The sequence below is a fragment of the Tursiops truncatus genome, chromosome 8 (genome assembly GCF_011762595.2).
Source record: "Tursiops truncatus isolate mTurTru1 chromosome 8, mTurTru1.mat.Y, whole genome shotgun sequence".
Lineage (NCBI taxonomy): Eukaryota > Metazoa > Chordata > Mammalia > Artiodactyla > Delphinidae > Tursiops > Tursiops truncatus.
In genome coordinates, this window is record NC_047041.1 from 8,943,585 (window position 1) to 8,964,339 (window position 20,755).

At 46.1% G+C, this 20,755-nt stretch overlaps 1 protein-coding gene across 5 annotated transcripts; it reads left to right on the forward strand.

Annotated features, from left to right (window-relative positions):
• Positions 1–273: 273 nt before the first annotated feature.
• TMEM218 (transmembrane protein 218) lies at positions 274–17,067 on the forward strand. 5 transcript variants are annotated; one of them, XM_033861843.2, is made up of 5 exons: positions 376–393; positions 8,235–8,305; positions 9,641–9,855; positions 10,692–10,794; positions 14,109–17,067. In XM_033861843.2, exons 2-5 carry the CDS (start codon positions 8,258–8,260, stop codon positions 14,241–14,243), a joined length of 501 nt encoding a protein of 166 aa, XP_033717734.1. In that variant the 5' UTR covers positions 376–393; positions 8,235–8,257; the 3' UTR covers positions 14,244–17,067. The 5 variants fall into 5 exon arrangements, 3 of the variants coding, with proteins under 3 accessions (XP_019797255.1, XP_033717734.1, XP_019797253.1); XR_004527799.2 differs by lacking the exons at positions 376–393; positions 8,235–8,305 and adding an exon at positions 8,315–9,354 and having other exon boundaries at positions 14,109–15,948; positions 16,522–17,067; XR_002177643.3 differs by lacking the exons at positions 376–393; positions 8,235–8,305 and adding an exon at positions 8,315–9,354 and having other exon boundaries at positions 14,109–14,308; positions 15,338–17,067.
• The last annotated feature ends 3,688 nt before the right edge of the window (positions 17,068–20,755 follow it).

Consider the following 20,755-nt stretch of genomic DNA (forward strand, 5'->3'; position numbering starts at 1 on the left):
AGGCAAGCCGGGAAAGCAACTCTTCCGCCCAACAACCCGCCCTCAGGCTAGACTGACCAATGGTCCCGTGGGTTACCTAAGGGACGGTGTGATTGACAACGGGGTGGGGCGAGCGTGGGGAGCCAGGACTGTCTCTATCCAATAGAACATGAGGCCGGTTCCAGGACCAACAGGCACCGACCAATCGGAGTGCGTAACGGAGGGCGACGTGCCCACCCACCACGCTCCGCGTTGCCTGGAGCCGCGGTGGTTGTAAGCAAATGAGGGGGAATTTGGGAGTTGAAAGAGCGGCGCTGATTAGCCAATCCGGAATTGCCTGGATGAAAGCCCACTTGTGATTCGCCCTGAGTAGACCAAATCCCCTGTGGGCTGAAACAGGCCGGACTGAGAGGTGTGAGTAGGGGACCCGGGAAATGGGGAGCCAGGTGAGGGGGGTGGGGGTGGAAGTGAGATGAGTGGAGGTGGCCGCGGAGAGGAGAGAATGGCAGGGGATGGGGCTGAGACGGCTAGAGGAAGGCGTGGGCGGATGGCGGTGCAGGGACCTCTCAGGCTACCCTCACCGCCGATCTGGACCCAAGGCCTGGCGGCCAATAATTGCTGAATTGGGGGTGGAAAAGGCAGGAATGCTTTATTTCTCATGCTCTTAAGAAAGTGAAATGTCAGTGCCCGATTCGAAATACCTTGTGACCGAAACCTTAATCTCTCTCCCAACTACTGGTAGATAGCGGGCGAAAATTCTGAAGATGAGATCTGTGGGCACTGTTTTCCTGTCGCCAGTTTGAATCTGCGACGCGGGGGGGGGGGGGGGGGGGGGGGCGGGGAGGGAAATTAGACTAATACCTTCTCCCAGTTAAGGGAGGACAGAGTTGGGTTTTGGGGGAGGGCTCCTTCTTATGAGAGAGAAAACCTAAAACGTTATCTCCATTCAGGAAGATGTAAGAAGTTTGCCGTGCTTCCTCAGTCATGCCCTATTCTTAGTTTATAATTTAACTCAAGTCAGCGTGATCACTAGGAGTATAAGAAGGTTAACTCCAAATGTCAAGCTTTTAAACACTTTCCCCCCAAATATTAAAGGCCCAGAACTGGTCCTGAACAGTTGGTCTACACAGTGTTATTGTCCATTATTTGCCTCTGTTCTGGCTGAGGCCAGTCTCCACATTATTCCCCAGATACTCAGTGGCCAATCTTGTCTCACCCTCTTTGTTCAAACTATTTTCTCTCCGTGGATCCCCTTCCATTTCTGATTCACCTTTCCCATTCCTACCCATATGCCAGGGCCCAGCATTAGTTCTAGCTGTACCATGAAGACCCACAGTAACTCCAGCCAAAGCAATATTTCCCCCAAATAATACAAGTGAAGAAGTGCTCTGAAGACGACAGTGCTCCTGCAGATATGTAGTAGTAGTAGTATTTTTTTGGGAAATTAACGATAAATTAAGTTTGGCACATTGTCATATCTTTCTTTAGTGTTTCCTAGTTGTTTCATGTGCTGTTGATGTTAAGAAACCACAGGCTATTAAGGCAAGAGTGACATCACATTTCTTTTGTGTCCTCAAAGTCCCTACCAGTGCTTAAATCAGACGGAGAAAGACAAATATCGTATGATTTCACTCATACGTGGAATAAACAAACAAAAATGAACAAACCAAACCAAACAAGAAGAAGACATAGATCCAGAGAACAGAGTAGTGATTATCAGAGGGGGAGGTGGGGAGGGTGCAAAATGGGTAAAGGGGATCAAATGTAGGGTGACAGATGCAAACTAAATTTTTGATGGTGAGCACACAGTAGGGCATATAGAAGTGGAAATATAATGTTGTACACATGAAACATATAATGTTATAAACCAGTGTTACCTCAATAAAAAATAAATCTTTAAGAAAGAAAAAAGGAAACTGGGTTACAGGAGTGAACTGCCCTTCTGGAAGATTCTTCTTCATTTTCCTTTATAGCTGTTCCAAACCTTCAAAGATAATTGGGCGGGGGGTAACTTGCACACTTTTTTTCTACTTTAAACACTTCAATAAGGTTTGAATTTTAAAATATTAGGATAATGCCTCTACCTTTATAATGAAATAAAATGCAAGTCTGGGGAAAATCAATTGTCACGCTACCAAAATGCCATCGATGTGTCATCATCTGTTAACGCGTTGACAGAAAATGGGGAGCAGTGTATCCGGATTACACCCTTCCACCCTTTTTCCTGCGTGCTTCTGTGATTTGAAAGCGCATAGCGACTGTTGTCCTTTAAACACACCACTCGGGCCCCCAGCAGGCAGCCCTCCAGTGCCAGCTTCTGCACTGGGGTCAGTACCTCCTAATTCCTGCAGATTCTAAGCAGGGCTCATTCTCTTTCCTTCCTCCCTCCCCAGAGACAAACGCTCTTCTGAAATTGCTTTCCATCATTTATGCCCATGTTTATGTTTACTGTATATGTGTAGCTCATAAACTATATGTATATTGCTATTTAGGTATTTTTAAAATTTTAAAGATACAAGTAGCATAGTACTGTGGGCTTCATTTTGCAACTTGCTTTTAGACTCAATATTGTTCTGAGATACATTCATTTCAATAAGGCTAGCTCAAGTTCATTCATTTTAAGTGTTCATTCTGAGTATATAATACCCATTCCCTTACTGATGGACATTTAGATTTTTTCAGATGTTTTGCTATTATGAACACCCTTCTACATGTCTCTTTATGCCAGAGTTTATCTAGGACCGTGGTTCTTTAAGGGGATGGTAGTGCCCCTTTGGTCATTTTGGAATTCGTGAGGGCACCTCTGGTTATTATTGTGATTTGGGGGACACTACCAGGGTTTACAAAGAAGGTCTGGGGACGTTAGAAGTCCTGCAGTACACTGGACAGCCCCTCATAGTAAAGAATTGTCCTTCCTCCTGCACAACTTTTGAGGGTCTCACAGGATACTCATTTATAATGTGAGCCTAGAACCTAACTCCGTTTTTTGTATAAACATAATGTATTTTTTGGCACAGTTTAATATAGTAAAATTTCCAGGAATGCACTCTAATGTAAATCAAGGGGAAAGTATGCTTATTTGTGGTTTGGAACTTTTTAACAAGAGTTGTTCATCACTGTAGAAAACCCCGTACCTGAAGGCAGCCCAGCTCGTGGTATTTGAGTTGCCCTATAACACACCTACATCAGCCAGCATTTGTAGCTTTTGCGTTCATGGTGATTCTAAGTTTAGGTGCGAGCATCTGAGTGCGTTACTTCCTTATGTATTCTAGTGTAGTCAGCCTGAACATTTGTATATTTAAACATATGCTGTTTTATTATGAATTACTTTCCATTTAAAATTGGCTTCTGCGTATGATATAAAGTAGAGATCTGGTTTTATTCTTTTCTGATTGGATAATCACTTGTCCCAACACTATCTATGAAATCCTCTACCCACTGAGTATAAAGCCAACTCTGTCTTGTGCAAAGTTCTCATAAATGCATGGATCTGCTTCTGGGTTCTCTGTTTTATTCCACTGGCTCACGTGTCTTTATGCCACTATCACACTGTTTTAATTACCTTGGTTTTATAATGTGTCTTGCGGCAGTTGGTAACACGAAAGGCAAGTTTCCATCCTGTTCTCAAAATTGTTTTCGCTATTCTTGGGCTTTTGCTTTTCCATATGAATTTAGGATCAGTTTTCAAGTTCCACAAAAAATTACTTTGAGATTTTGGTTAGAATTGCATTGAACTGATAGATTAAGGAAAATTGAGATATTTCAATATTAAACCATCCCATCCATTCAGGAACATGGGTTATTTCTCTATTCAGGCCTTTTAAAAATATGTATCTTCAAATAAAGTTTTATAATTTTTGCTATAAAAATCTTCATGGGCTTCCCTGGTGGCACAGTGGTTGAGAGTCGGCCTGCCGATGCACGGGACACGGGTTTGTGCCCCGGTCTGGGAAGATCCCACATGCTGCGGAGCGGCTAGGCCCGTGAGCCACGGCCGCTGAGCCTGCGCGTCCGGAGCCTGTGCTCCGCAACGGGAGAGGCCACAACAGTGAGAGGCCCACGTACCGAAAAAAAAAAAAAAAAAAAAACTTCACATCTTTTGTTGGATTTATTCCTAATTATACATGTATACTTATTCATACACACATCTTTTTATTGCAGAAGTTTCAAATATATTCAGAAGTACAGAAAATAGTATAGCAAACATTCATGTATTCGCCACCCAGCTTCAACAGTTAACTCATGACCAGCCTTGTTTCATATTAGCCCCGGTCTTCTCCTCTCCCCTGAATAATTATAAAGTTCCCAGACATCGATTTCTCTTATCTCTGGTGTGCGTGTGTGTGTGTACCTGTATATCAGAAATAATCTTTTAGCAATATAACCACAACACCATCGCATTTTTTAATTAATTATTTATTAATTTTTGGCTGCACTGGGTCTTCGTTGCTGCATGTGGGCTTTCTCCAGTTGCAGCGAGCGGAGGCTACTCTTCGTTGCGGTGCATGGACTTCTCATTGCAGTGGCCTCTCTTGTTGCGGAGCACGAGCTCTAGGCGAACTGGCTTCAGTTGTTGCAGCAGGTGGGCCTCAGCAGTCGCAGTACGCGGGCTCAGTAGTTGTGGCTCACAGGCTCTAGAGCGCAAGCTCAGTAGTTATAGTGCATGGGCTTAGTTGCTCCATGGCACGTGAGATTTTCCCGGACCAGGGCTCGAACCCGTGTCCCCTGCATTGGCAGGCGGATTCCCAACCACTGCGCCACCAGGGAAGTCCCCACATTTTTAAAAAAACAATATTTTTCATTTAAAAACTAAACAGCAATTCCTTAATATCATCAAGTATCCAGATACTGTTCAGATTTCCCCAGTCATCTCATAAACGTTTTTGTATAGTTGGTTTGTTTGAATCAGGACCCAAACAAAGCCCATATATTGCATTTGTCTGGTATATCTCTTCAGACTTTCTTTGAAGAAAACTTTTTTGGAAAAAAAAAAAAGGTATAACGCACATACCGAAAAATATGCAAATCAGAAGTGTACAGCTAGATACAATTTAACAGAATTAACAAAGCCATGTAACCAACACCCAGATGAAGAAACAAAATTTCATAAGCACCCCAGAACCCCCTTCAGACCCCCTCCAGTCACTACTTTCTACAAGGGAACCACACTCCTGACTTCTAACCCCAAAATTAGTTTGACCTGTTTTTAAACATTATATATGTGGAATTATACGGTATGAACTCTTTGGCCTTTAGCTTTTTACACTCAATATTTGCGAAACACCCACATTGCTGGGTATAGTTGTAGTTTGTTCATTTTTGCTGCTTTCTACTATTCCATTGTATGAATGAAGAGATTGTATGTATAATACCACACTTTATCTATTCGACTGATGGATATTTAGGTTGTTTCAGTTTTTAACTATTTCAAATAGGGCTGCGTTGAACTTTTGTACATGTCTTTTAGTGAACTTATGTGTATATGTCTGTTGGGGACACACCCAGGAAGAGAAGAGCTGGGTCTAGGGTTCATGGACATTCAGCTTTATTAGATATTACCAAGGAGTCTCCAAAGCGGTAGTAACAACTACTGGTAGTCTACTGGTAGACACTCACCAGCAGGGTATGAGCGTTCCAGTTACTCCACATCTTTGTCAACACTTGGTGTTATCTGTCATTTTCATTTTAGCCATTCTGGTAGGTGTCTAGAGGTACTGCATTTTGGTTTTTATTTGCAATTTCCTGATGACTAATGAAGTTGGGCACCTTTTCACGTATTTGTTGGCCATTTGTATATCCTCCTTCTCAAGTGTTTATTCTTAGCTGCTTGATCTATCAGTTTTTGAGAGAGGTATATTAAAATCTTGCACGAAATTTGTGGGCTTTTCCATTTATTGCGGTGATTCAGTTTTGGCTTTATATGTTTTGGGGCTTTGTTTTAGGTTCATGTGTTTTGAGTTGTATTTTTTTGTTAAATTATTCCTTTTGTGACTGTGTCGTTATTAATAATTTTCAAAGCTTTACATTCCGTTTTGCTTGATACTGATATTGCTTTACCAGACTGTATTTTGTTTTGTTTTGTTTTTTTCTTTTTTTTGGTAATTGTGGTAAAAAACACATATATAAAATTTACTACCTTAACCATTTTTGAGTGTTCAGCAGTGTTAAGTATATTCACATCGTTGTGTAACAGATCTCTAGAACTTTTTCATCTTGCACAACTGAAACTCTGTATCCATTGAACAATTCCCCTTTTCCCCTCTTTTTGTTTTGGTAGTATTTGCTTTGTATGTCTTTTTCACTCTCTTTATTTTCAGCCTCTCTCTCATTGTGCTTTCTGCACAGCTTTTATAAAGAGCTGTTCAAAAAAAAATCTAATATAAGAATCTCTTTTAATAGTCAAGTGTAATCTGCTTACATTTACTATGATTACTGTTATATTTGGGCTTATTTTTACAGTCTTATTCTGTATTTTCCTTTGTTTCTTTCCACTCCTGCCTTCTGCTTTCTTCCTTTATTTTTCTCACTCTACTAGTATGGAAGTTATTCATCCTATTTATGTTATCTGGTGTTTAACATGCATATTTAGCTTAACAAAGCCTATAGGTAAAATCATTAACTCTCACCTCCTCAGAGCAAAATAATAACTATGGAATGATTTAACTTTGAGCTGTCCTTTCTCACCTTTCACTTGTCGACAAATATTTTAATTCTTCCTTGTTTTTAACTCATCAAGAAATTAGTCCTTATCATTAAAGAAGTCTTTCCTGTCAGTATTTACTAATATTTTTCTCACCTTTCCTCCTTACATCTCACACCTTCTTTCTTAGTTCATTTTCCTTCTTGGTGAAGTACATCTATGAGAGCTGAACTCCATTCCAGTCTTTGTATGTCTGAAAACCTCTATTTTACACTCACTCCAGTGGGAACCTTGCATGCTGACCTCCCTCCAGAGAGGTTTCCATCTGTCTGTGCTGGGATCCTATGGGCTTCTCACTGTTCGTGTAGTTTTCATGTTACTCTTACTACTTGGGATTCCCACACCTCCGTGCTAGTGTGATCCGAACCCCTCTCCCGCATGTGATGAAGGATGGGGATGCAGATTTCTCTTGGGTTGTTCTTTTTTCACCCATGGGCTCAGCTACTTGGCCCGCTTTCTTCCAGCCACGTCAGCATCAAATTTTTTAGTCCCTGTTTCAAAGACAGCTGAGCCCTTACAGAGCCCATTTTTATACCTTGTTCTCAGTTCTAGTTCTCTGTACCATGGGTCTGAAGCCTCACCTGTCGAGGAAAGGACCACTCCTAAGGTTTGCACCTGGTTCCAGGACCCCTGCAGGTCTTTGGGCTCAGCTCCTGCTTACTATCCAGGCTTTGAGTTACATTTTTGTTTATAGTACTTCAGGATTTCCCTTTATTGCTTTCAAGCTGCGCTGTGTATTAAATTCTTTTCATCTATTTTATTAAGCCTTTCTATGTGTTTGCTGTTGTGTGGGGTAATTCCCGTGTCAGCTCTGTCCAGCATATTGACCAGAAGCCACAGTCATCTTTCTCTAAAATTAGATACGACCCCATCACTCCTTCATTGGACTTTTGTGGGCTTGTTAGCACTGCTTCATGTATTCATCCAACAAATATCTATTACTTACAACCTCTGTAGAAAAGAACCGGCGAGACTGTAGTGAGCAAGATACAAAGTCTCTGCCCTCCTGGAGTTTACTATTCCAGCTGGAGAGACAGAAAGTAAACCTGTGAACAATAAATCAGAATGTGAACTACAGTTTGCGAAATGCCCTCTGAAGGGACTAGGGTGAAGGTGGGTTTCTTTAGCTATAGGATGGTCAGGGAAGACCGCTCTGAGGACGTTGTGTTTAAAGCTGGGTCAGAAGCATGAGGAGAAGCCAGCCCTGCAAATGGTAGACGGCTTCTTTGCGGTCAGGGCTTCATTCCAGGCAGTGGAAACAGCAGGCACAAGGACCCAGAGATGGGAAAACCCTTGGCATATTGAGTTACTGAGGACACCCGACACCCCTGTGTCTAATGAGGGGAGAATGGGCAAGGGGGCCACGCCCATCTGCTGCCAGGCCTCTCTGCCCACCTCTCCTTTACTCTGTCCTCTGGCCATGGTTCTCTCCTAAATGGGCCCATGCAGAGTCACCTCCTTTGTAAAGCCCTTCTCACATCTCAATTCCCATTGCACTTTGTTTTTCCTGCTGATCAGAATGGAAAGTTGTCTGCATAACAGTGTTCTCCAATAGGTCTTAAGCTTCTGTCAGAAGAAATGTCTTGTTTACCTTGTGATCCCCAGCTTGCAGCAATGCTCTACAAGGTAGGTGCAAAATAAATGTTGACTGGGACTTCCCTGGCAGTCCAGTGGTTAACACCCCACGCTTCCAATGCAGGGGGCGCGGGTTCGATCCCTGGTTGGGGAACTAAGATCCTACATGCCTCTCCGTGTGGCCAAAAAAATAAATAAAATAAATAAATAAATAAATGTTGAGTGAATATATGTGGGGTTTTGTTGGTTAGCAGTTCATGCTTAGGACTTACTTTCCAATATCCTTATAACAGAAATTCTCATAGGTAATCATTTTTGTGGTATTTAAGCCATTAGGGTAAAGAAAACCATCAGCCTAAGGAGGCAATTGTTTGCTTAAGGCTTGCCTCTGATACTGAAAGGGAAAGTCAGGGGAGGTGCTATATGGTGTTACCCTGGAGTGGGTTGAATGGTGGCCCAAGAAAGATATGTCCACATCTTCACCCCTGGAACCTGTGAATGGGACAGGTTTATTTGCAGATGCAATTAAGTTAAGGATCTTGAGATGAGATCATGATGGATCATTTGGGTGGAACTAAATCCAATGACAAGTGTCCCCATAAGAGATGGGACAGGAAGAAGACAGAGACACAGGGGAGGCCACGTGAAGACAGAGGCAGAGATTGCAGTGATGTAGCCACAAGCCAGGGAACACCTGGGGCCGCCAGGAGCTGGAAGAGACAGGAAGAATTCTCTCTTAGAGCCTCTGGAAAAAAGTGTGACCTGGCTGACACATTAATTTCAGAATTCTGGCCTCCAGAACTGTGAGAGTATAACTGTCTGTTGTAAGCCACCGGGTTTGTTAATACTATCCCATCACATCATACCTCAGTTACGTCTTCTGTAACGTGGATATGGTACCTACCTCAGAAGCTTATTGCCATGATTGAATGAGCTGTATTTGTAAGGTACTTAGCACAAGTGAATGTTCAGGAACAGTGATGGCTCTTCTTCTTCTCCAAGGATTAGGAGTTCTGTCTTGTGATTGCCTACTGAGTCACAGCTCGCACCACAGACTTAACCCGAGAGCTACGACTTCTCGTGGGCCCTGGAGCCCTCAGGTCCTGGTACCTTTTACAGCCCTCGGTTAGGGTTTTGTATCAAGGGAGAATCCAGCTTGTGGGTTGTGGGAAGACAAACTCAGATTCCGAATTTGAAATGACCCACATGGAGCAGAAAGCAGCTTCTCAGTCCTCACCAAAAAGAAAGGTTTGGGTTCTAAATTTGTAGTTCCTATTAAGGGACTCGACATTCCCAAAGACCTGTATTGACGAATCCTCCTACCACAGCAATCATCAAAAATTCCCCAGAATGAATTGGGACTTTCTGTGTTTGACCGCCCACCAGGAAACCCAGGAGCGCACGGAAGCCTGGCGGTACCCACAGCACCAGGGACAGACAGCTCATCGGGCCGGGGGGTCCAGGCCTGCAGCTCTCAGCTGCACCCCCCGCATGGCTGGCACCGTGCTGGGCGTGGGGGCTGGCGTGTTCATCCTCGCCCTGCTCTGGGTGTCAGTGCTGCTGCTGTGTCTGCTGCTATCCAGAGCCTCAGGTATAGCTAGGTAAGGCCTTCTCTCCAGCCAGGAGTCCCAGGTAAAAGCAATTAGAAGTTCAATCGCTGACGCTCATGAAACGTTTAGAATTCAGAAGCTCATTGTTGTAATTACTGGCAGTTTGAATGAGTTGCATTTTCACGTCATCATAAGGACTAACTGCGTTATTTATGCTCGGAAGCAGAGGTGGGAGGAGAAGGGGAGTGGTATATGTCAGCTCTCAGTGTTGAGGAGATGGGGACACAGGGGATGGAAAGAGAATCCGCTTTCGGTGCCTGTTGAGTTTCTTGGGGTTGTATGTGTGCGTGTTTCTTAGTTGTTGAGATTTACAGCAGGCACTGGGTCCAGCCCCTAAGGCTCCAGACCTGGGCCCTGGGACGCTGAAGAGTCGTAGGTGACTTGGGCTGGCATTGACTTAAGAAAGAATCAGGCCATAAGCTGACTCTAAGGTCACCATGGAGTCACACTCCCTGGCCAGACAGTGTAGCAAGTTACATCATTTACTAAAGTTTCCTGGTTTAAAACACAGCACTTGGGGGATGAGCTGCTTCGCTTTTTCCTGATCATGACTGCACAGAGGCAAAGATAAAAACTACCAATTCCCATTCTTAGGAATTTGGAGTTCCCAGGAATAAACAGGAACGCATCCCGCTGGTACCTGTCTGGGAAGAAGGGTTTGGGGATGAAGGGGAAAACATTTCTAAATTCCCTGGGCGGTGTGGGCAGCACACTGGGCCTGTTAATGGACTGAAACAGGATATCCGCCCAGGGAAGAGCCAGTCCCGGCCTAGCTGAATAGAGAGGAGACTGAACAGTGCTTTTAACCCTCTGTCTTTCACTCCCAGGTTCTCCGTCATTTTCGTGTTCCTCGGTGCTCTGATTATCACGGCGGTTCTGTTGCTCTTCCCCCGAGCCAGTGAATTCCCAGCCCCTGAGGCTGAGATGAAGGTAAAACCATGGGTTTTGTTTTGCATCCTGAGTTGTGTCTCTTGCTCTGGACCTCCATCCTGCCCCACATGGTCCCTGATGCCAGGAGGGCCGAAGTGTGTTAGAAAAATTGTAAAGTTGAAACCAGGATCGGGGGAGCTCAGAGGGAGTTTTAACCCCCTCCCCCCTCCCCCAGGAAGAGACAGTTCTTCCGATGCCCCCTTGCGACACCCCCAGGCAGCTATTTGCCTAATCTGTTCTCGTCTCCAGTTTGCATCAAGTGGAAAGAGCCGTAAGCCCAGAAGCCACCTCGTGGTGTGAGGGCCGGAGCCGAGCAGACAGGCGGGAAGAGCCTGTCCTGAGTAAGAGGCTCCCACTCCTGCTGGCCTTGGCTCAGAAATTCGCATCCCGGGCAGCACGTAGGCAGTGCTCCCCGGTGCTGAACGACATGCTTTTTCACCTCCGTGTGTTTGCGTTTTTCCACTTGTGGCATGGAGCGAGCACTGTCCATAGAGAAGAGCAGTGAGGAAGGAGGGGCGCTTCTCTGGAAAGCGGAAGTTGTAGAGGTTGGTGCGTTTAATACTAACAGCCTTTGGCGAGGCCCCTTTGGTCCTCGTTTCTAGAACCACATCTCCCAGCACCTACCTGTCTACGTGGATTTTTACCATCTCTCCTAGACCCCACCCATTCTGGTTCATTCCTGGCTGGGGCTCTGGCTTTGCCATACAGAGCTGGTCTCAGGTCCCCACGCTCTTGATCACAGTATTGACTTCCTGTGTCCCATTACTTTTTTGAGCAGCTTCTTTCCTGTTTTAATTTTTAAGCTGTCACGGTGATAACAGCTAACGTTTTTTAAGGCATCACTGTGTGCCAGGTCCTGTGCTAAGCCTGTCGTTTACAAGCTCTCATTTAAACCTCAGGACAACCCTAAGTGGTATGACACAGGTGCTGTTAGTGTCCCCAGTTCATAGGTAAGGATGCCGAGGCTGGAAGGGGTTAGGGTAACTTGCCCAAGATCATACATGTATAGGAAGAGGCAGAGCAAGGATTCAAGCTGAGGTCTGTCTTCAAAACCTTCATTGTTGGGGACTCCACAGAATATTAGGGGCCTTCGCAGAAAGTGCAGAGGTGACCATTTTGACACTAGACACTAGACTACACAAAATGATGTAACTCCTGAACTAAAATCGGCACACATTTCCAGTTCTATCTAGGACTGACCATGGCAAAAGGGAGGAAATTCGTTCTGAAAATTCCAAGGGAAATAATACCACACAAAACTGAGGAATTATTTTCATACATGCCAGGTTTTTTTTGGTCACCATTTGGAAACCACTCTGACTGTGTCAGGACTGTGTGTGTGAGCTGGGGCGCAGACTCCCACCCTGGTTTTCCTAAAATGGGGAGAGCGGTGAAGGCTGCGTATTTCTGGATTGCTGTGGATGTGAACATTGGAAGAAGGGCACAGAGTAAACGCTGTTTCGAAATCAATCCCTCTTTCCTCTGTCATATGAGTTTCAGACCCAGGAGAGCAGAATGGGCTTTGAGCAAAATATGTTCGTCAGCATGGCCAGCAGGGTCTCATTTTCAGGTTTTGAGCACCAGCTCCTTCAGCAGCTTGGCTCAATACTGTATCAATAATACATGGCCTGGGCCTTGCTCACCCAGGCCTGCTAATTGGCTAATTAAAAAGGGAACCCTGTCGAACCAACAAACATGCAGCTTGTGAGAGACTTGTTCAGTCCTGGAGCCAAGGTCAAGGTTATGTTAAAGCTATCTCAGCAAGCTGGCCTTTGTTGTAAGTCGGCTGTCAGGGTACTCTCTGGAGCAGCCCTTTCCTTCTTGGTGTCTTTGGAACTCAGGGATCACAGCAGAGCTCGGACTTGACAGGTGCTTTGTGTATCGCCACTGTATTAGTTACCTACTGCTGCTGTAACAAATGACCACGAAATTAGTGGCTTACAACACAAATTTACTATCTTATATAGTTCCGTAGATTAGAAGCCCCAAATCAGCCTCACTGGGCTAAAATCAAGGGGTTGGCAGGGCTGTCTTCCTTTCTGGAGGTTCTGCGGAAGAATGTTTCCTTGCCCTTTCCTGCTTCTGGAGGCCACCCTCAGCTTGCAGTCCCCTTGCTCCATCTTCAGAGCCAGCAAAGTAACGTCTCTCTGACTCTGCCTCCGTCCTCACATCCTTCTCTCTGACCCTCTCTCCTGCATCCCTCTACCACTTCTAAGGACCCTTGTGATTACATTGGGCCACTGTATTGGGCAGTTCAGGCCAATCTCCCTATTTTAAGGTCAGCTGATTAGCAACCTCAATTCCATCTACAACCTTAATGCTCCTTTGTCATGTAATTTAACATATTCGGACTTTCTGGAGATGAGGATGTGGACATTTTAGGGCCATTGTTCTGTCAACCGCAGTCGCCCTTCAGGTATTTTGGGTTCTCTTCAGGTACTGGGTTCTGGAATCTTCCGGAAGCTGTGAAGTCCCCAGTCACTTGGTTTGTGCTGCTTCTCCCTTAAGTCTGTAGATTAAACTGCTTTTTCCTGCCCGGACTTAAGCAGCACCATTTGGATCTGCGGAAAACAGAGCTCTGGCTGTGAACAGTAGACAAGCAGGGAGGGCCAATACCACTCATAGGTTTATGTCAGCAAAGACCAACAGTTTCGGGGCCTCAAGTACAACTGATTGCCAAGCAGCCAACTGTACGAATTGGGGCAAGTTATCTCTCCTCTTCGTGTTTCAGTATCTCAGGAAAATGACTGTTTCCCCCAACCCTTGGAATGCTGGGTTACGAATTTTAGGGTTCAGAACTCTTCTGATGAAAGTTTTAGAGTCACCTTTTCATTTTGAAAATGACATCTCCTGAGTTGGCAATGGATTGATGATGTGAGGGCTTGGGTCCTGGGTGTGTGGGGTTTATTATACTATCGTATCTTTATGTATGTTTAAAATTCTCCATGATGAAAAGTTGACAGCCACTTAATGAGCCTTTCAGAGACCAAGCAAGCAAACTTCTCATTAACTCTTTCCGAGAACTGATTTCAGAACAGAAAAGGACTCGTCCAGGGTCTTCAGAGTGTTTGTGAACCTCCTACTGGAGCCATTTGTTCCCTGGACTTCATTAAGCCTCTCTTTATCTTGTATTTCTGGCTCAGCACGTTGAAAAAAGGTTCTTTCTTATCCATTTGCAGGGTAGACTCAGGGCAGGATGTTACTGTAAGTTACAAACATGGACAGACTCTGGGCCCATTCATCAGAGATTACAGATGAGCACAGCCGGGGTGCGGAAGCGACAGTAATTTCGTTTTTGATGTTTCTTTCTCCAGATTGTAGATGCCTTTTTCATTGGCCGCTATGTCCTGCTGGCTTTCATCACTCTTGTCTTCCTTGGGAGCCTTTTCTTGGTTCTAATCCATCACATCGTGGAGCCAATCTATGCCAAACCACTGCGGTCCCACTGAGCCATCTTCAGGAAAACCAAGACCCTGTTCTTTCCCTCGCTTTGATGTCATTGATGAGCAGAAAGGTATTGTTTGGAGTCTTGTTTTGACAGCCTTCCTGCCTAAAGATCGGAGGACCATCTCTTCATCACTAAGACAAATCCCTTGAGTCCTGGCTTCCAGAAACAGGGTTGCAAAATTGCCCCTGGGGAGAGATTCTCACCAGCTTAAGAGGGATATTGCCATCTTCTTAGCACCTGTACCTCAGATTTTCCATCTCTTTTGAAAAGGAAATAGCAACAGGGGTCTGCTTAGAGTAGGTTTTCAATGAAGACTTCAGTAAATGAATTTTGGGAAAAGGGGCACTTTGGCTTCTGCTGTCAAATTGACGGAAGAACTTGGTCCTTTTTGATACTATGAAAAATTGTTAGTTACGAGGTCAAGATCATTTGGGAAAGAAAGACAATCAAAGTTCAAACGGTTATTTCAGTGTAGTGACCTGGAGACGTATCCAGGCCCCGGTTATGGAGCACTCTGCATATCACGACACCGGGCTCCACAGAGGCCACGGTGTCGCTTCCCGCTGCTCCAAGAAAGCAAGCAACAGCAGCTGAAGGACTGGCTTGCACCTCGAACTCCTGGCCACAGCCTTCTAAACCTCGCATTGCTATATTTCAGGTTCACTCGGGGATTAGAGGCGGGGTATGGAAATGCCAGTTGTGTGTCCTGCTGCTCTGTCTCTCTGGATTCTTTTGCTTCCAGGATTTGGCGGCCTTTGTTGCCTTATTTGGTTACCATAAGAGTCCATTTGGGGTTACTGTCATCTCTTTCATCTTCGTAGCTCTTTCTCCAAAGCTGATGAGGAATGTATATGCCCAGGCTTAGGTATAACTTTATACCTAAGCCCCCAGACCAAGTGAAATTTGTTAGTAACTAGAGGGGCTCTAGGCTGGTTCCATTTTGGAAGTCTCATCCTGGCTCCCTAGAGCTATTTGAAGAAGGAATTTCTGGCTTAAAATTAAGAACCAGAAAACAAGTTGGAAAAAGAACTTTGATTGAGTACATGCTATAATGCCAGTAGTACACTAATCTTTTTTTTTTTTTTTTTAACACAGATGTAAATGGCAGGCTTGTGTGTTAAGGGCAAAAATATGCTTCGTACAAAGGGTATTTTAGCTCAGCCTGCCTTCTGCAGATCCTGTAACTCCCAGCAGTGGTGACATGAATGATGGGTCACCTTCTACCTTCATACGCCACGAAGTCATGTCCAGCCCTGAAAACGACCCTCACGGGGTTGGGATCAGAAGTAGAAGTCTGGGAGGGCACAAAATGAATTTCACTGAGTTCTACATGGGGGACCCCGACAATCAGTGGCTAATACGGCAGCCCTTGTGCTCACGGCCTTCCTGGGGACAGGGCTTAGAGGGCATCCCTTAAATACAAACAAATCATCTCAGGGTCCCATTCATCCTTCTTTGATCAATGGCCTTAGCGCAAGTGGTGCCACCCAGAGGGGATCCCGCGGCCACGAGACTGTGGTGATCCCACTGTCTGGAAGCGGGGGAGGGAGAATTCAGGGCTTCTATATAAGAAGACAGGTTATTTCACAGCCTCTTAAAATTGCATCCTGACGAAAACCACATGAGCAGGACGCCACAACGTTCACAGCGGAGACGTTTCTCTGATCCACTAGGTGGCGCTGTCGCGAGCCGGCAGAACACACTTGGTAATTTTTTTGACAAGTTCCTTTTATTTCTCACTGGTAAAACAGAAGTAAAGCTAACATTCTTTCCTGATGCATGGTATCGGATATTTAATCTAAGAATTCATCAGAGTTATTGTACGCTGTTCAGTTGGTAGGGAGTGCACTGCCATTCATGAATGCTGCACACAGCAGGTGTCGGCACTCACTCAGCGTTGACTGTGCTCCCACTGGGTGTGAAGCACGGTCCTGGTGGAGTAAATCCACCCCAGAATGAGGCTCTGAGGCATCCAGGCTGTCTCCCTCACTCCATCCTGGGATGAAGGGATCCAAACCATTTTTAAATGTTTTTATTCTAACATAAAGTAATCCATTTCTTGATCTGTTCTCTAAGACATCAACTTTTCTGTCAGCTCTATCCTGTTGCTGCTGCACTTGAAGGGTTTTGTTTTGCTTTGATTTTTATTCATGTGTAAAGAAACCTGCTGCAATTATTTCACAGATGAGAGACAGGCAGAGAGATACAGGGGTTTAAAAAGTTGCCCAGGGGCTTCCCTGGTGGCGCAGTGGTTAAGAAGAATCCCTCTGCCAATTCAGGGGACACGGCTTCGAGCCCTGGTCCGGGAAGATCCCATGTGCCGCGGAGCAACTAAGCCCGTGCGCCACAACTACTGAGCCTGCGCTCTAGAGCCCGTGAGCCACAACTGCTGAGCCCACGTGCCACAACTACTGAAGCCTGCATGCCTAGAGCCCATGCTCCGCAACAAGAGAAGCCACTGCAATGAGAAACCCGCACACCGCAACCAAGAGTAGCCCCCGCTCGCCGCAACTAGAGAAAGCCCGCGCGCAGCAACAAAGACCCAACGCAGCCAAAAATAAATAAATAAATAAATATTTAAAAGTTGCCCAGCTTGTTAGTAGTGAGGCTCACACTTTGCATCGGGATCCTGACATTTCATTTCTCCCATGGTTTTAAGGATCCGTTTTGGCTTTCGAACAACTTCTTATTTTTACATTGGCTAACACTATTTCTTAGCTATGTGTACCCACCATTCCCCTGACCCGTATCCAAAAAATGTAAACGTTTCATTAAAGAATTCCTAATTAACATTTATGGAACAAATAAAAAGCATTTTATCATGACTTCTTGGCATAAAGCTTCAAGTATTTGGCTCTTATTACATAGGAGCAAGTTTCCAGACACGGGAATGGGAACCTCATGGAAATGAGCCTGGAGAAGCGCTGATTATCCTCGCGGGAGCATAAAAGCTCAGGATTGGAAGGGATGCTGTAGTCCATGGAGTTCAATCTTTCATCTCTATTTCCAACGCAATACTTCGGAATATTCTATTCTTCACTTGCTGATATCACAATTTTTATTGTATTGAGCAAACACGTATGAGGCACTTTTCTAAGTGCCTTCTTAAGTATTAACTTATGTAATCCTTATAGCAACCCTGTGAAACAAGTGCTCTTAATACCCCCACTTCACAGATGGGGAACAGGCACAGAGGGGTGAAGGGGTTTGCTTGAGGTCACTCAGCTAGGGGTTAAACAGGACTCAGGACCTGAACTCAGGCAGCCTCAGTTCTTCACTTCCTTACATCATGTTGCTCCATAAGATGAAAACAAAGGAAAAGGAGGGACCAAGGAATACCAAGGAGAAGCAGTTGAATCTAGAGGAAAGTCCAGAATCTTAGGAATTGGCCAGGAATCCAGGGCAACACAGTTAGAAGCCACGTGGACCTCAGGGACAGCCTCACTGATCACGTCTGGTTTCGGGGTGGGGGGGTGGTTTCTGTGCTGTGAGACTTTGCTTAGAGATACCGGGGGAGCGGCTTGTGGACTGAGTATCAAGGATATACGCGGCAAGCTCTCTCTTCAGCTCTGTCTGCCCAGATAGTTTGATACTTGGGTTGGTTTTCAGAGGTGCCAGTGGAAGAATCAGAGCCACAAGCCAAGAATGTGTGTTTGTTTCTCGATCTCTGTCTCTAGCAGACCACATTGGTTGCTGTTTACTCAAGGAAAAAAAAAAAATTTCCCAGTCCCCCCACTCCCAGCCTGCTCAACACACACCCTCCTGCCTCAGTTTCCTGGGACCTAAGAAATGACAGCAAGGATCAAAGCTGGGGCCCGGCACCACAGACGGAATGAGAAAGTTCATTTTTCTGGTTTTCCTCACACACGTTGGATATTGTAAAGGGTGTACGTTTAGCCCAGGTCCTGCCTTCAGGGAACTTGGGGTAGTTACACATGTGGCATCTACGTGGTATCCGAATTCTCCATGGCCATCCTCTCCACTTTTTTTTTTTTAAATCTTTGCAGATTTCTTTGCTCTTGCTGTCTTCATATTGATGTTGGCCCCATTTTACACTGGGAACATGTAATAGTTTCCTATTGCTGCTATAACAAATTACCACAAACTTAGCAGTTTAGAAGAATACCAATGTATTATAGTTCTGGAGGCCAGAAATCTAAAATGGGTTTCACGAGGTTAAAATCAGGGTTTGGGAGGCTCTAGGGGAGAATCCTGTTTCCTTGTCTTTTCCAGCCTCTGGAGGCTGCCCGTATTCCTTGGCCCTGCATCCATCTTCAAAGCCAGCAACTTCCGACAGTCCAGTGGTTAGGACTCGCCGCTTTCACTGAACCTGAGGACACAGGTTCAGTCTCTGGTCAGGGAACTAAGATCCCGGCACGTCACTCCGTGGCAGCCAAAAATTTTTAATTTAAAAATTAAAAAAAAAAAAATTTCTAAGCCAGCATCTTCTAATCTGATACCTGACACTCTTGCCTCCCCCTCTGATTTGTAAGGAGCGGTCCTTAACCACATCTGCCAGGTCTCATTTGCCATGTAAGATAGCATTCACCGGTCCTGGCAGCTAGGCTGTGGACCCCTCTGGACGAGGGGCATTATTCTGCCTACCCCAGCATATCCGGCCCCTCTTCCGCCTCTAAGGACTGCCTCCTTCTACCTTCCCTCTTCCATCCTCTCCGTACCCCACGCCTTCATGCAGGAGACCTGCCCCATTAGCTCCAGTGCCACTATCCAGTTCTCAGGGTGCCCACCCGACACCCATGATGTGTTGATAACTTCCCCCGACTTCACTCACAGTGGTCGCCTCCCAGTGCTGAGATCCGCCAGGAGCCGCTTTCCTCTTCTTGGCTTCTCCCCACCCCCTCACTAGCCCAGCCTCCCAATGGATCTCTAAAGGAGACATGCAAAGAGATACTGCTTTTTAATTACAAGTGCTATTGTAACATCTATAAGGAAGCACACTTTAAGCTTAATTGAGACCAAATGTGAAGTTAAATTAAATGAATAACTAATTAACGTAATGCTCATGCATTAGCCCCGAGTGAGTGCCGAGGCCCAGAGAGGGGGCAGGTCCTGGGCCTCCAGGGACCGTCAGTGCCCAGAGCTGCAGAGAGGGGTTGCGGGACAGGGATCCTGGGCCTGGGACCCAGGTGTGCAAGGACCGATATCAGGGCCCGGGGCCCCGGACTCCTACCTACACCCAGCTTTCATTTCTGAGGCCGGCCCCGAGCTCCCACACGCCCTGTGCATCTCCCTAGCGCCACACTGAGCCACCGGCACCAGAGAATGTCTGTTCATTTTCCAGTCCCTGGGCCTAACACATTTAGGGGCTTGGTACGCGTCCGTTTTCACTTCCTTCCTGTTCATTCTTCTTTCTGGATGGTCACATTTGTTCCTCCATTGCCACTAGGCTTGCCCTCCTGCCAGCCCTGGCCCTTCAAGGCTGGACGAGTGGACAGTGAAGTCTCTCAACTTGAGTCACCCACCCTGGTGTTTTCTGTCGCATCGTTTAAACGTTTCCCTGCTCCCGTCTTATCCCCTAACTAACCCCTGAGGGCAGGGCGTGCATTGTCACTGACTTGTCTCCCGGATTCACAGCGATCCTCTGAGGGAGGTAATGTCATCACTGTTTTCTAATGAGGAAAAGGCTCGAAGCCATCAGTGGTGAGGCTGAGAAGGAGACCTCCAGAGTGAGCGCCCAGGGAGGGACAACACCCTGCCAACACTGCCCCAGAAGTGGTGGGCGAGGGAGCCTGTCTCCCTGCAGGAAGCAGAAAGGGAGCCCAGGCACGGGCTCTACCGTGGGATGATGGCGCCATCTAGTGGCTTCCCTGAGTGCTGCTGGCAGGTAAACCTGATCTTTTTGTTTTATTTACTTTTGGCTGCGTTGGGTCTTTGTTGCTTCGCGCAGGCTTTCTCTAGTTGCGGTGAGCCAGGGGCTACTCTTCATTGCAGTGCGTGAGCTCTCTTGTTGTGGAGCACGGGCTCTAGGCACGTGGGCTCAGTCGTGGCGCACAGGCTTAGTTGCTCCGTGGCATGTGGGATCTTCCCAGACCAGGGCTCGAACCCACATCCCCTGCAATGGCAGTCGGATTCTTAAGCACTGTGCCACCAGGGAAGCCCCAGGTAAACCTGATCTTGAGAGACGCATTCTTGAACCTGAGCTGCAGCTCCGCCCTGGGGGCTTGAGGACTTAGACATCCCAACTGACTCCTGCTTTTAAAGCCAGAGTGGGTCTCGGGCACTTTGAGACTTGCTATTTGTCACCATTGGCGTGTGTATAACCTGTCTCAGCGTGGAGGGATTTGTATCCCGCCCATGAACTGCCCACAAGCTCGCCCGCGGGTCCCAGTGTCCTCACGACTGCGTCCTCTGGGCACGCCAGTTGTCAGCTCCCCAGCACACCACCCTGTGGCCCTGGGACGCTGCCCCAGCGGCCCACATGAGCCCTGACAGGACAAGCACAGGCACAGCTGGCGACATCTATATCGGGGCTTAATGGGCAGCTTCAGAAGG